The sequence below is a fragment of the Silurus meridionalis genome, chromosome 19 (assembly GCF_014805685.1).
Source record: "Silurus meridionalis isolate SWU-2019-XX chromosome 19, ASM1480568v1, whole genome shotgun sequence".
NCBI classification, from domain to species: Eukaryota; Metazoa; Chordata; class Actinopteri; order Siluriformes; family Siluridae; genus Silurus; species Silurus meridionalis.
The window spans coordinates 5,227,345-5,244,059 of record NC_060902.1 but is presented as its reverse complement, the minus strand read 5'-3'; the positions used below and the strand labels follow the sequence as shown (position 1 = coordinate 5,244,059).

The 16,715-nt window shown below is 36.5% G+C and overlaps 1 protein-coding gene across 2 annotated transcripts in view; it reads left to right on the top strand.

Annotated features, from left to right (window-relative positions):
• The window catches only part of si:dkey-49n23.1 (semaphorin-3D), a 56,946-nt gene extending 41,622 nt beyond the window's left edge, over positions 1–15,324 (top strand). For both annotated transcript variants that reach the window (XM_046875154.1, XM_046875153.1), the window contains exons 7-18: positions 357–485; positions 1,349–1,491; positions 2,919–3,033; positions 3,148–3,217; positions 4,068–4,212; positions 5,932–6,154; positions 7,528–7,616; positions 8,742–8,777; positions 9,946–10,103; positions 10,953–11,017; positions 11,187–11,320; positions 11,829–15,324. In XM_046875154.1, the coding sequence (XP_046731110.1) occupies positions 357–485; positions 1,349–1,491; positions 2,919–3,033; positions 3,148–3,217; positions 4,068–4,212; positions 5,932–6,154; positions 7,528–7,616; positions 8,742–8,777; positions 9,946–10,103; positions 10,953–11,017; positions 11,187–11,320; positions 11,829–12,236 (1,715 nt within the window). In that variant the 3' untranslated portion in view covers positions 12,237–15,324. The remainder of the gene's footprint in view (positions 1–356; positions 486–1,348; positions 1,492–2,918; positions 3,034–3,147; positions 3,218–4,067; positions 4,213–5,931; positions 6,155–7,527; positions 7,617–8,741; positions 8,778–9,945; positions 10,104–10,952; positions 11,018–11,186; positions 11,321–11,828) is intronic.
• The last annotated feature ends 1,391 nt before the right edge of the window (positions 15,325–16,715 follow it).

Sequence of the window (16,715 nt, the reverse complement as noted above, 5' to 3'; positions counted from 1 at the left end):
AATCTTTGTCATTTTTTTAAAAACTGCATAACTCCATGCTCCATGGGGAAAGGGTACATAAACCATATGCTGCTTAATTGAAGACTGCTTGGACTATGGACTTCTGTTATTATCATTCAATCGTCATTGAACCGTATACTGTTTAATTAACGTCTGCTGCTTAGGCTACAGACTTCTGTTATTATCATTCAATCAAGCATTGTAGCAGAGTCTGGAATAAGCCCAACTTCCAAATTATATAAGACCCTATAAATATGAATTGGTTTGATTGAATGTCCAGATCAAAGACAGGCCTAATAAGTCTAAATTCATGTATCGTTTGCTTTAGGTTTCACATGTCTATGTCTTTATTTTAGATGGAGACCTGTATGCAGGAACTTCGGTGGACTTTATGGGAAACAATGCAGCCATATTTCGTAGCTCTGTGCACACAACCAGTCAGCACTACATTCGCACAGAGGCTTTTAATGACCACTGGCTTAACGGTGAGATTGAGAAGTTAACAGGGCACACTGGTTTTTATGGACTTTAAATTGATTTGTGACCAAGGAGCAGGATTTCATTAAAACAAAGGCATTTTTGAATACGGTTTTAAATCATAATGTAACTATTGTAAATTAAAACTATCCTTAAACATTATTAATTATTTTGACATGACCTTTTCATTTTATTTGTGAAAGTAAACAACACTTTTTGTCATTTGCAGGCTATCTGGTATAAATGCATAATGTAGTGTTGAGTTGTTTCAGTTTGTTTCAGAAGTAATTGTAAGATGTCTTGAGATGCGATTGCATAAAATGTTCTCTTAACTTGAACTAGGACACCCAAACCTGTTCAAGCATGACAATGCCCCTGTGCACATAGCCAGCTCCATAAAGACATGATTTACCTTAGTTGGAATGGAAGATCTTAAATGTCCTGCTATAGAGCTCTGACCTCAACCCTTTCGAACACCTTTTGGGACAAATTGCTAAACCAACAGTACCCTGGCATTTTTTTTATCATACATAAGTACTTGATTATACTAATACCCTTGTGGCTGAATGAACACAAACCTCCACAAGGACACTCCAAAATCTAGTGAAACCTCTTCCCAGAAGAGTGGATGTTACTATAAAAGCAAATGGGGACTAAATATGGAATGTGATATTCAAACAGCACATGCAAATGTAATGCTAAGGTGTCCACAAAACTTTGTCCATATTGTGTATATAGATATATTTATAGATATAGGAGAAGAATTGAGGTTCACTTTCATTGAAATAGAAGTCATATGCACCTTTTTAAAGTGCACCTTTAATCCAATAATTAGACTCAACAAGCACTTAACTTGTCTTTTTCTCCACAGAGCCAGAGTTTGTGGGCTCGTACTCCATCCCAGACACACACAGCGTAGATGATGACAAGGTCTATTTCTTCTTCAAGGAAACGGCTGTAGAGTCCAACCAGCTGGATAAGCGCATCTATAGTCGAGTCGCTAGAGTATGCAAGGTGAGCTGGCTGGCACTGGTTGTAATTTGCTAATGAAAAAGAAATGCGATCCAGAAAGGCTGAATGAATGCGCCTTTTGTATGCATCAATATAAACTAGGCACGGAAATTATGTATAAGCCTGTGTAATATCATGCCCAGAGTATTAGTAGTGTTATTTATCTTAGGAGGAATGAATAAGGTGTTTGTTTGCAAGTAATAGACCTACACGGTTTATTAAGTACACTTATTTAGACACTATAATAAACTGGCACTTAAATGTATTTTACTAGATCTTGAGCAATGTAGACTGTTTTATGTTAACTTTATCATTGAGTTGCCTTTTGTTAGTGCTAAGACATTACTCCCAAACTTTTTATGCCAGGTTTTTCTTTGAGAAAGTTAAACAAATGCTCCTTTTTAGGCATTCCAGCTTGGTAAACCACTTTGCCTTAAAACACAGCAAATAATTTAAATCTTGTTTTAGGTCATATGCCAACATTTCTTTGTATCACCTTGTAACCACACTCTTTTGAAGTTAGCTTTGGAGCAGATGTTCCCGGTGTTCTGTATAGGTTCTGGGAGTGGTATCAATCCTGCTATGACAGGTTTTTTCCACTTTGGTTTCACTCAAATATATGCCTGACATAAAACTTTAAAGCTATGTGAAATGGAAAAGATAGGGCTCTGTTCCTTACTACAGTAAAATTGGAGTAGAAATAATAGATTATAGATATAGAAAACATAGAAATGAATGTCCTATTATTATATGTGCTTATATTTGTTTACAATACTTTATTCATTCAATCCAAAAATTATATTGAAATTTGGTTAGATTTCAATAATACATGCATTTGTCTAGGTTTTTAATAATATATGCATTTATATATATATGCCCTTTGCTTAAACACAATTATTAGCCAGAGGGGCAATAAAACAAAAATCTTGGTTGGTCTCACACAAATACTCTGAACATTACACTTAAATTAAATAGATAATCAAACTAGCAGTATATGAAAGTGTTATACATAAGTGGTATTAAGTGAGTTCAGTCAGTGAAATTGTGCAATAAATATTAAGACCAGTGGACCATTTCAAACAGGTCAGCTTTTACAATGCTAATGAAATTTTAATGCTGTTTTAAAGACCTTCAGTTTTAATACAATGTTTTCAATCCAGTACTGGTTCATAGCATTTAAAAAAAATTAATATATCAAATAAATATATTATAGGCTCTTAACATTTTTTTCTTTGAGATACTGTTGGACACAATTTCTGGCATCTCAGCCAGTTTGATTAATCTCACCAAGCAGGGAAAGCATCTAAAGCATCAGAATATTATTTGTAAGACTTTGAAATCTGGTTTGATTACTATATTTAGAATGTGTTTGTGTTAATGTTTACATAATGCATTATATGAAACTATGATATTGTGCATCTGTTTGACAGAATGATATTGGTGGGAAGCGGAGTCTGATTAATCGCTGGAGTACTTTCCTAAAGGCGAGGCTGGTCTGCTCAGTGTCAGGGTCAGGAGGCATGGACACACACTTTGATGAGCTGGGTTTGTACATTCTTAAGAAATTATATATTCAGTGGTGCCTTCTAGTGTAAGATATAGAACAGCAATACAAATAAAGGAATATTTAATTTATTTAAATCACTTTTGTATTTCTAGAGGATATATTTCTTTTGGAGACAAAGGATCCACAAAATCCGGTTATATACGGTGTCTTCTCAACATCAAGGTAAGACTCAACTGAAGAAAACTGTTATACTGTCATTTCACAATATTATTTACGCATTATTTACTATATTGTACACAGTACAATATACATACAATATTGTACACAGTACAGCATACATTACTGGGGAAAATGTGGGGTTAATATGCAATATTGTTTGTGATAAGGTTAAAACGTATATGAATATATCCATAAATGAAAGCATTTGATGTTCTTAGATATTGAAATTCATATTAATTACAGGCTAAGTATCAATTTTTGTTTTGATCCTTTTAAATTTTATATTTGCGTGTTACATGATCCCTACAATTGTGGTAGCTTAAAGGTGATCTTAAGAACAAAGAATGCTCTGTACACTTTCTATTAGACATCTTTTTGTATTTCCCAGTGGCTCTGAGTGCACTAAAGGTATCTGGTGGTGTTCATTATAATTGCATACAAAAGAGTTAGATGACAAATCTGACTCATACATTGTTGGAAATGCTGCTGCTTGGAAATAATTAAAAAAATATTATCTCAATGCAATGACACTTCTGGGAAAACGGATGTGGAATAATCCCCTCTTTGCATCTCCGGCATGTATGACACCCATATCCGTGATAATGTATGTAATTTGATTAAATCGCTTCATCCTGCTACCTGACATCAGCACTCTTACGCCCTTAAAGACAACAGCTTGAGTTCAACAGTCTCCTTCTGACTCTTCCAAAACAATCTGTCTGGGTTCCCCAGAAGAGAGGGAAGTCCACGGGCCATTCAGGCAGGGTCAGAGGTGACCAGGCTCAAGGGCCTATGTTATTCTAACTCAGCAGCAGGCCAACACTCACTTCCCCTTCTTCTCTTTTTTCAAAAGCTCTGTCTTCCGAGGCTCAGCCGTTTGCGTCTACTCAATGGCATCCATCCGAGCTGCCTTCAATGGGCCCTTTGCCCACAAAGAAGGCCCTGACTACCGCTGGGTGGAGTACAAAGGCAGGATCCCATATCCACGACCAGGGACGGTGAGTTGACTACAGGGAGATTCTGATGTGTGTGAAAGGGGGTTATAGAAAGACCAGTGGGAAAGCATAACTGTGAAAACAGCTGCGGTTTTTGGTTGACAGCTGATATCTAAGTGCAAATGGAGTTAAAGTAGGGAACAGTGTGAGATTTTATGAATAATATTTATTTTACATTCCGTTTAAATCCCCACTTGAGTTGAGCGTTATACAGTAATCTAGCCCACAACCCTGGCATGCAACCACAAAGCATGGCACTAAAACCTACACTAATGTTCAGGTTAAGTTGTTCTTAGTAATATATAATGAAAAGCACATTTTTCCTGCATGAATAACATACATGCAGTCCATGGGATTGCATGTGTTGCAGTCACAATCCTGCTGTTCATCATTCCTCACTTGGGCTTTGCTCACACAGTGGGAATATAAAAATGCTGGTAGGTGCTTTCAGGGTCAGAGTGTGGGGCATTTGTTAAAGTGCTAGAGGTGTGTGCTGTTAGCACGTATGCTTTCCAACAGGGGAAATCTTGGAAAGCTTTTTAGGTCTTTGCCTATGCTTGACTAATTATGAGAGCCAATATCATAAATAAACCTTAAAACATAGATGTTTTCATGGTTCTGCATAAACTCACCTTCATTTCCTGAAAAGGAAAAAAAAGCTTATTTAAAGTAATTTTTAGATATTTAGATGCTGCTACTTTCCAGTTATGTTATGGATGTCCAATATATGCCATCATTTCAGTTTTCCATGATTAATATCCTGATTGCAATGATTGTATTAGTTATGAATTAACAACTAACTATGAGGACAAGAAAATTGCATTTGCTTTATCAAGTTTATTATGTAAAAAGCAATACCATATTGATACAGCAGAACGTAGAAAGAAACTTGTGCGCCAAGACTGGCCAATCATCAGACTACTGGCTTTAAAGCAATTTGGTTTTATCCATATGCTTTGTGATTTTAATTTCTTGAAGAGAAATATATAAGAAATGTTATAGTTTTACTCAGCTATGGTATGTATGCTTTTGTCATCCACTAACCTCATATTTTCATTAAAAAAAATATATTTTTTATTTAGATGACTAACTTGTTTAGTTTTCAGCTGCTGTTATTTTAATATGTTAAGTAATAATGTAATATTACTTTCTACTAATGGGGAAGTATGGGGAAGTTGAGTTTTAATAACTAGTGTATTAATCACTAAGTACAGCACAATCAGCAGGTATTGTCAAGTTATGTCTAGGAAAATTCTGTCTTTTTTTTCTGAGCTAGATAAAGACATTTTAAAAGCACTAAAAAATAAACAAATTTGTTGGCTACCTTATTTAATACTGGATATTCTAGTTATGGGAGGTGATACTGCCATATGCCAGCATTCAAATACTATATAGTAAATAATGGATATCAAAATGTAAAACATTTTTTACTATTTGAAAAAGTGGCATAAATGCCAAGATAGATTTCTGGTTCATTAAAAAGCTGGTTTGATTCTGTTTACAGCTCTTCTTCTTCTTCTTCTTCTTCTTTCGGCTGCTCCCATTACGGGTTGCCACAGCGGATCATGCTTCTGCATACTACTCTGTCTTCTACATCTGCCTCTTTCAAACCATGTCTTCCCTCACCACATCCATAAACCTGATTCTGGTTATATGATTCTAAGCATGCAAATAATAGCTTTTTACAAAAAACGATTAACATTCCCATTCATGTTCCCTCAGTGCCCAAGTGAGACATACGACCCGTTACACAAGTCTACCCGTGACTTTCCTGATGAGGTTATGAGCTTTATGAGAGGCCACCAAATGATGTGGGAGCCAGTTGTGCCAATTCACCGACGTCCACTTTTTACTCAGATCAATGCCCCCTACAGGTTGAAGAAGTTGGTAGTGGACAAAGTGGACGCAGAAGATGGCCAATACAATGTTCTGCATTTAGGAACAGGTAGGTTGGAGAAGTGGCCAGAGTGATCTGATTCCAATTTCTTTTCTCACAATGTCACTTCTTTTGTAATTTTATCAAAATACCAAACATAACAATTCAATCATTTAATTCTGGATTGGTATGGGAAGACATGCAGGTGGTTGGGGTGAAAGAGGCAGATGTAGAGGACAGTGGGGTATGGATGATCCGCTGTGGCGACCCTTAATGGGAGAAGCCGAAAGAAGAAGAAGAAGAAGAAGAAGATTGTCTTTGTAGATTTTGCTTGGGATCATTTCAGAGTTTTTGTTTTTTTTGCCTATAAGATAAAATTTCACAAATTCCTACTTACCTCAAATGTAGTCAATCATCTCTGACATATTTAGTGCTTATTCAGTTATGGATTGAAATGCCAGGATAATGTAGTTAATTGGTAATCGAGGTATTTCTCACCTCTGCTGTAGTCTTTGTAAATCTGATTTAGTTATTGCTATAACTTAGTTTTGCTACTGCAACTTTTAAAAAGTTTGTTTTGTAACAATTATATAATGTGACACAATTTATCTGATAAAGTTAATATAATATGGAAGTCAAAGCAGATATGGTTGTTATAAGATCCTGTAGGCAAGCGATATGTCGCTCGGGCCCGTTAACAGATTGATTGCGCTAGTATAAACTCTCACTGGTGTAAATAACTGATCTGTACTGCTTTATACACACCAGTGGATCCATGCACTACAATTTACCAAAACAATGTCTGCAGTTTTCTCTTTGCACAGTCCTTATACAGAGATTATGCAAGATGCTATGTCCTTGTGTGCTGAGCCTGTAAACTCTGCCATGTGTATGTGAATCATTTAAGATAAATACAGACTCTGGGAGCATCTGTGTGCAAAGAGCATTCTTCTACCCTAAACCCATCCGAGTCTCCACACAGCTTGTAAAGAGAGCAGAGTAACAGCTGTTAGCCATCCGGGAGTCACGTTAATCCTCATTTAAAAGCGTTGTCACCCTATTATATTTACCTCTGCTCGGTCAAGGGGTGATAGAATAATCACACAAATTCACACACATTCAAATGAGTGTAGGGAGAAAGGAGGAAATTAATACTGAAGCTTAAGGGCAAACTGTATGCTGATTTGACTGCAGGTGTATTAGCCATTAAATTACATTATGAATACAAACAGATATATTTTTATCCCGGGACTGTGAAAAATAAAAGTGTTTAAAAAAAACATGAAATACCATTGTAAATGTATTTCTGAATGTCTTATAATGTTTTAAAATCTCTTCAAATTTGAACAGTTTTAATATTTTATAATGTTTATAGTTTCTGGATTTTTAAAGACACAAAGACCTTCATGTGCAGCTACTTTATAGCCAGTATCTCTTTCTAGATGATGGCAAGGTTCTGAAGGTGGTATCCATTCCCAAGGAGAACTGGGAAACTGAAGAAATCATCCTGGAAGAGCTAAGTGTGTTTCAGGTAATTCAATTTTGTCATACTCCCTTCAATCAATCGTACATTTCCTCCAGTGTCTTAATGCCATCTGTTGACGTGCCACATGATCTTCAGCTGCAGGCTCTGTCTGGTCAGTTTTCCTGTGAGGGTTTAGGCTCCCCAACAGAAATAACCTTTTATAAGGGAAAACAGACCTGAGTTTTTCCCATGGCCCTCAGGCCAATTGCCCAAATCCAGTCAGTGAGAGAAAAGAGTGAACAAGTAGGCAGAAACAACAAATGACTAAGGGGATCATCTTTGTTTGCTTAGCAAATGAAAAGTGGAGATCATTTATTCAAGGCTGTAGACAGCTAGGAACATGCTGAATTCCCCCTGGGACAAACAAGAGGAAGTAAACGAAGACAAATTAGGTTTTGCTCTAACTTTGGGTTCTTAGGTTAATAAGAGATAGACCAAAGAAAACCACCAAAGAAAATGTGCGATAAAATATATGAGCTAAAGACTTTTCAAAGAAAACCAATGTTGAGGCTCCCATAAAGCACTGGAACCCGCAATAAATGAAACCAGCAAAATACCTATTGTCTGATGATAGCTTAGAAAAGGTCTTGAAAGCTATGTCATCCAAAAGCAAAAGGTTTATATAAACAGTTATATATATAATATATATATAATCCCTGATTTAATTAATTGCTGGCAAACACATAAAAATGCTTGTCTGTCCAATGCACCTACAAGGCTACAAAGTGACATTTTATCCAGATTCCCACTTACTAATATACAGAGTGACTCAGCGTTTTTACAGCTAGAACAATAAACATTATACTGTATCACACCCAGCATCACTGAGCCTGCACTCCTCACTCTTGCAAAACCAGCACTGGAGACACTGGATAATAGTCTTTTAGGTACCATCCTCACAAAGCCATTTGTAAAAGAGAGAGTTGTTTTAAAAGTCAAGGACCATTTGTTGGCAGCATATGGAGGATAAATGAAGCAATGAGCCAGAAAAGCCTGCAGCAGCCTGAGATGAGCCTCTTGTTCAGTGCCAACAATGTGTATCCTCCTTCACCTACTCCCTGATTTGGAGGGTGATTCATGTCACTGTTCTAACGCATAATGACGATTTGTTTTCTTTGTTTTATCTCATAGAGTCCTATCCTAAGCATGGAGATTTCCACCAAAAGGGTACGTAAAGCTTTTGTGGGTGGTCGTTTAAAAGTAGGTTTTAATAGTGTTTAATGACTTCCCTTCTGGGAGATTAGTAAAAGAAGAGGAAGCTCTAATCCAGAAGTGCATGCCTATGAAGTGAATCAGGTCCCTTTTAGATTTATAATTTAGATTTTTTCACATTCATGTTTGCCTAGATAACATGAGCTTTTACTCTCACTTTTAACTGCTATTATCAGCATTTTTTATACTATGGAATGTAGTCTTTATTTGTACAATTTTTACTTATTCACTGCATGGCTAAAACTACACGGAGAGCTGACCATCAGAACCTTTTGTGTGCCCAAAATTCTTGCCACATAGGAGATAGGAAGCACACAATTGTATTGCACGTTTTTTTATGCTTTATGATTACAATTTCCCAATTAACTGGTGCAAAGAGGTTGAACCCAGCCATTTCCAAAAAAGTCTATGAAGGCATGGTTTATCAGTGTTAGAGTGGAAGAGCTCCAGTGGCCCTTTACATTGTTTTGACATTGACCCTTCTGAAAACCTTTGCCTTATCTTGCTAATGTTCTTACCGCTAGATTGAGCAAATACCCCAGAGCCACACTTTAACATCTAATTGATATGATATTGGAGAGGGGGAACTAAATCTGGAATGAAATATTCAAGAGCATATGTAGATGTGATGGTCAGGTGTGCACAAATTCTTGGCAATATGGTGAATTTTCACTTCTTCTGTGTGACAGAATATACTTTATTGGATTATAAATGTATAGTACAGTGCATTAAAATATTGCATACATTATGCAAACAGAAAGTGTTCTGTTTGATTGTGTTCTGTTTGTTGAAGAACATTGTTTTAAGTAGCAACTTTCTCAGAGGTGGATGTAGAAACATACCACTGCTAAAGTGGGTGCTTTAATTTTAAGGGCCCACTGTAAATGATGGAATTATCCCAGCTCTGAATATGATAAAATGCATTTCAACTAGAAGGAATGTCAAGATGTGTTCTTAACTTTGGCTTCACATAAATGCTATGAATAAGTTTAAGGACCTGACCACTGTAAGAAATTCTTAGTCATATTTATTCAAGTATCCCAGAATTGCAGTAGGAATAACAGGGTACAGTTTTGTCCAGGCAAAACATAAAACTTTTCTTCCCTTTATATATTTTTTTTAGCAAGCTTTATTTGTAAGCAGTGCAGATGCAGTGGCTCGGTTGCCCCTGCAGCGATGTGAGCTTTATGGGAAGGCCTGTGCCGACTGCTGCTTGGCTCGGGATCCTTATTGTGCTTGGGATGGTACCACCTGCACCAATTATTTTCCCACTAACAAGAGGTAAAGTAGTTCTCTTTTGCACCCATATGGAATCTGTTTAAGCACCCTGACATGATGCAGTGTATGCTGTGTCATGATGTTAACTTATTTATTTATATTTCTGAACATGAACTCTCATGAACTCACATGGTAAACTTGTGCCAGAGGCTGAAATATAGCTACGCTGTGCACGAATATCTGTTGTTTATGTGCAAATGTTTACTCCATGACAAGGATGGAAAGCAGGCAGTTTTTATTATGAGGGTTATAAGAATTTGGCATGCTGCTGTTTTATATGGATATGATGCTCCAGGCACAGCTGGATTCATGAGTAAGGAAGCTATAATGAAGTCCTGCACACCTAATAAAACAACTTGCTTGTTGTATGCCAGGGGTGTTAGTGTAGGCCTAGTTATGTGTTAAATTGAGAGTTATACTACTTTCCAGTGCTATCTGTTAGTAGAGTCTTATGTTCTTATTTGTACATTGATAAACAGTTGTAGTTAAGTTTATCAATTTCTAGAATGGTATCTATTATATGAATAAGACAAAACATAGCAATCTGACTGAAGCTACACAAGTCTGTACATGATGTGTCTGTTTATAAGATAATACATGCGGTATAAAAAAGTGTATAGAGATTGTTAGTGAAAAATTTGATCCTTTGTTTATTTTTAGTTTACGCAATCCCCTGATTTTCTATTACATCAGATTTTTATATAAGCTCTGGCTTTATGTTTTAGAACAAGGCTTCACAATCAGATTAGTTAGATACATGGATAATGTCACTGTTACTACACATTGCAAATGACCTTGGAGACTAAAAATCTCCATAGCCATGTCTAACAGCTACACACTCGCCTTTTGCAGACGTTCCCGTCGACAGGATGTTAGGTACGGCGACCCATGGAGCCAGTGTCAGGATCTGGGAGATGGTAATTGCTTCATATCTTTGCTCTGTCCTCTACTGTGTGTCAGCAAAGGAATCTAAAAGTTCCTTGTATACAAAACTGAGTAGATATTTCCTAGAACATTTCATTTATTGGATGATTTCTTTGTTTCCCATAATAAGTTGGAATGTAACACACTTCAAATCCTTTGCAGTCTCGGAGGAAATTGAGCTGAAGGTAGTTTATGGGGTAGAGAAAAACTCAACCTTCCTGGAATGCATGCCTTCTTCACCTCAAGCGACAGTCAAATGGATAATGCAGCAAAGACACAGCCAGAGCACTAAAGAGGTCAGGATGAACACACACACTTCACTGCCTCTTTATATAGAAATATTAGCAGGTTTAGAATAGTTTGTTTGCCAGTGCAGTTCTAGCTAGAGATACAACACACTGTCTAAAAAGCTCTTTTTCAGTGCTTTTAGACAAGTGCTTTTATTGTTTTTATAGCTTTTATACTTTTAGATCTACTATACAATACATTAAAAAATAACACCTAGGTGACAAGAGTTAACCCTTAACATGGTGCTGTTTGGTGAAAATTTTCTACTTGATGTTGAGAAGTCTGCAGCGAGAATTTTGAAATTCTTGGACAACAAAAAATGAAGAAAAACATTTCCATGTCACTTTGAACAGGCACAGAAGTATCAAAACCATACACACATGTATTGACTAGTAAATCTTAAATAGAACCTTATTTTTAAAAATGTGTTTATATTTAGAATTTTTTTTATTCTGATCTGATAGCTCTGATAACAGCTATATTAAAAAAATTTAACAACACAATTTTCTTTCTCAGCTGCTCTCTGGTGAAGACATCATTCTTACAAAACGAGGTCTCCTCCTGCAGCGGATAACTTCCTTAAACGCTGGCGTCTACTCGTGCACAGCTCACGAGCACTCGTTTTCTCGTACGCTAGCTCGCTACGAGCTGCAAGTCATCCCCGAGGAGCACGTAACAAACACACGCATCACTCAACACTCTGACCCCAAAGTGGGTGGCAACTATGCACCATCCTCACTGAGTTACAAGGACTTGCATCTGATTGGCGTTAGTGGGCTAACAGCGGATGAGTACTGTGAGCAGCTGTGGTATCGCGAGAAACGGAAACAGCAGAAACTGCGCACACTAAAATGGAAGCAGAGGTCCGACAGCAGCAAGGCTCGAGTTCGGAGGCAAAATCCACCAAACAAGCCTCTCCAGTGAAACCTGAGGAACAGACATTCGAGAAAAACTAAAAGACATTTGGGTTTGTCTTGGAGGAAAAGCATTCCATACTAGAATTAGCCACATTAGCATTGTTGCTGTTGATTACTAAAGGAAGCCAGATTACACCCCCCAGCCAACCCAAAGACATATGTGTCTTGAACAACATTCTTTTAAATCAGGAATCCTGATCTTCTGGCATCTGACAGTAGCATTATACATGGTTATATGGGGAAATTATTAAGAACGAGAGGAAAATGTTTAGGAAAAAATACCTTTAAAAGATTAGATGAAAGAAGACATTATGAGTGAGCATAAACGTGAAGAGGGTCAAGGAAAAAAACAAAGTCAAATTTAACCCAAATATTGGTAAAACCCTTTCATTATAATCTTTTCTATTATATATGTATGTTTGTGAATGCTACAGACTTATCCTACAACAAAGCCTGACATTCAATGTGTAAGAAAAATCACACAGCTTTTGGGGCTTACACTCCTGACACTGAGACACCAGTCAGGGTTTTCCAGCTAAAAAAAAAAAAATCTCACATATTCACTATTTGGACAAAAATATCAGGACAACTGTTTTTTTCAGCAATATGTGGTTCTTCCTCACACTGTTACAACACATTGTAACTGATATCTTAGGATGCTGTAGCATTAAATCTACCATTCATTTGAACTAGGTGACTCAAACCTGTTCCAGCATTACAGTGCCATGCCAGTGCATGACATTAGGAATATTCTTAACATGGGTTGGAGTAGAAGATCTTGAGTGGCCTATTATAAAGCTCACCTTTGGGATGAATTGGAATGCTGACTGCACCCTAGGATTCCTCATCCTACTTTATAACCTGACTTTACTTACACCCTTGTGGCTGAATTCTATGGTCAGGTGTCCACAAACTTTTGTCCATATAGTGTATTGTGATGTAGATTATTACCTAATTAATTTTGTAAGGATAATATAAATAGCCAATAGATACAGTACAAAGTAAAACCGAGGAGACATCAATGGACAAATTGATTGTCTATCATGCAATAACAAATAGAACACAGCTACAGATTTTTTTTTATTGTTTTTATAGAATAGTTTGATTTGCATTATTTGGTAGTGAAAGCTCCACTCACTGAAAACTCCACTCAGTGTTTTGCCTCTACTAGAGCAGTGGTCCCCAACCTTTTTTTTCACCACGCAAAAGCATTTTCCAATAAACCACCGGCAATCGTGTGCATATTATCACATATTATGCAATTATTATTATTATACACATTATATGATTTCCTTGTTAATTTAATTATTACACAGAAAATAACTGGGACTAAAACAATTTGCGAGAAATTGGCATTGCCAGAAGTGGTCCTTTTTCAAAAATCAAAAAGTCTATAAAATGCAAATAAAATACAAATTAAAAAGTTTTTTATTCTTGCTATCGAGACTAGTACCTGATGATCCACGGCCCAGTGGTTGGGCCGGTGGTTGGGGACCCCTGCACTAGAGTATATGTTGGACCATGTTGATTGTCATGAGAATCACTGAGACTTCTTGCAGCACACAATTAGAGCAGAATTTCTTTTCAGAACGGTATTCAGTTGTAATTAAATTCAGAAGTGTGTGATTCACTAATTACAGGGCTGGTTGCTGCCACACAGCTCCATGTTTTCCGGTTATTTACAAAGATCGGGTTTACTGTCTGTGTCAAGTTTTTGAAAATATTCTTTTGTTTCCTGGGTTCTCTGGTTTTCTTCCTTTTCCCCAAAACCTGCAAAAAGGTGGATTGGTGACTCTAAATTACACTAAAGTGTGGCATCCCATCCAGTCAATCGACTGCTTCACGCCCAGTGTTCTGAGGGTGGGTTCTGTACCCACCCTAACCCACCCTAATACCTGACTATAATAATAATAATAAAAAAAGTAAATTATGAATTCAGTTCAAATTAACAAGAAATCTATAAATCTAGAAAAAAAAGTCATTTTTTATTTAGTCACTTCCTAGCAAAACTTGTGAAGCTTTTAAAAAAAGACCACAGCTATGGTTCCTAAGGAACAGTGGCTTTGCTAATAGGCTTATTCTGGAACTAATTACCAAACGTCCAGGCTGCTTAAAACAAACCCGCTTTATGTAGATTTAATGTTGGCTAGATCGATATATCAGTGTTTAATGAACTTATTTCTTTATGAACTCTGGAGGACGCTCCTCATACCTCTTAAGCACACCAGGATGTTTTTATTTTAATTTTCCACTCTATTGCTTGTGGATACACTGAACAGAAATAAAAGTCATAAGAAGCTGTGTAACTGAAATGCTAATACAGTTGGGGTAACAGTTAGATCCTGTTTTATCTCTAATAGCCTTCATTCACTGCAAGCAACATTATACTTTTATTGTTAAAGTAATGCTTTTCATGAGAGGCTCCTTGTTCCTCTTTGGCCCACACATTTGCATGGAAAGAACATCAAAGTATGGAAGCATCTGGGAAAAATGAGCATGAAGTACAATGGACAAAATGTTTTTTTTTTTTAAAGCCAATCTGAGTTTTGTCACTACTCAGGAAAATGGCTCCCAGGTTGACTGGACCACAGTAAAGGGGATTTTCTTTCTTCTAATCTTGACAGGCTAATAAGAAAGCGGCGTCCAATCCGGGCCTGAGATTTGAAAGATTAGAAAGCAAAACAATTTGCATGGCTTCAGCCAATACGCGACAGACTATAGAAACTGGTGCATTTTATTAAAAAAAGCTTTATCAATCAGATTTGTGCATTTTATTTTCCAATGGATTTTTATATGTGCTAACCATAACAGGTATAATCTAAAGACTTTATATTTAAAAATAAATGTACTCAAGTTGTTGGTTGTACTTGTTAGTGCTGAGCTAAAGATGCATCATGCTATGGTTTATTTTATTTCTATGATGTATATGTCATGATTATAAGTTAATAATTCACCCACTGTGTGTTATTGAACAAATGTTTGTGTTATAACTATTCTAAAACAGACTGTAGCTCCGTGTTGTCTATTTTCATCTGGTGTTCATTTTTACATGGGGTCCATCAATAATTGAATATTAAAAAATCTTGTTTGTTGTATTTTATTTATTCACAGTTTCAACCAGTGACCTCTTGAGAAAAGCGAATGTGCATCATTATTGTCTCTAAGCTATTTATGGATTATATTTCACTTTACAAAATCAGTTTTGATGAAACAATGTTTGTGCATTCTTTTAGCTTTAATAGGAATAACAAATGATAAGATATACTGTATAACAATTACAGTTTTAAACTAGTACTCTCATTCTCTCCTTTACAATGTAGCTGTTTTGGAGTGCAGAATGAACTCTAAAGCCATGACTTCTGTCATTTTGCAACTTCTCTTTTTATTTATTTTTATTTTTTTGGCCACACTTGTGTTTTCAGTCCATTTATCAAACATTCCCCAATGTCTGAAACACAAAATGTCATGCAGGATATGCACGCTGGGTTTCTGACCCGACTTTTACCTCATATCTGCCATTTGTTATGACATTATAGATATACATCTCATTGCATGTTCGAGCATAGTTGTTTTTTTTATACAAAGCAGTTAAACCGAGACATGCCTTACAAATTCTTTTGCCATTATGGAATTGGGAAAATCACAGGTCGGCTTTTTTGCGTGTTTTTTTGTTTGTTTGTTTTGTTTTGTTCTGTTTTTATTTTATTATTATATTAGATTTATCCACTTTGAGTAGATTAAATTCAATGTTTTAGGGTTGTTAGTAGGGCAAAAAAGTGTTCACTTGAATATAAATTAAGCCTAAAGTTGACGCTGTTTCCTAGCTAACAGGCAGCATGACTGATAAACAGAGATGCCTCTTGGTCCTGATTACAGGTTCTGTTCTGTTTCTGTTTTCTGGCCTTTAAGAAGAAGCATTTATTTGTATCATACACTGTACAGTAAATTATTATATTGGTGGTATAACCTTAATGCAGCACCCTTGAAACATAGGGGGTATGTGCCTTGCTGCAGGGCCCAACAGTGATACAGTGGCAATGTTGGTGCTTAACCTTCTGTCCTTCTGATCATCAAACCTGAGCTTTAACCACTGTCTTCAAAAATTATGCACGAGTGTTGAGGATGGCCATATTTGTTGTTTCTTCTGGATATAAGACCAAATGAACACAAAGGCCTGTGTATATTCAAACCAGGGTAAGCAGTTAGATATGAAACAGGTTATGGTTGATCCCATTTATTTAATGAAAAACAGAATGACCACCTAGCAATTCATCCTGATCACACATTGCCACCTGCTGTTTCACAATTTCTCCATCAGCTGCTTCCACTGATGAAAAACTCATGGCAAAACCAAAAAATAACCAACCTTCCAGTTTTTAAAGGATCTCAGCAGGTCGGTTTTCCCAACCATCTTGTAAAACTAACCACCGATGGTTACAGGTTGCCTCAGATCCTTCTGTCTCTTCGTGTAATTCCAGACAGACTC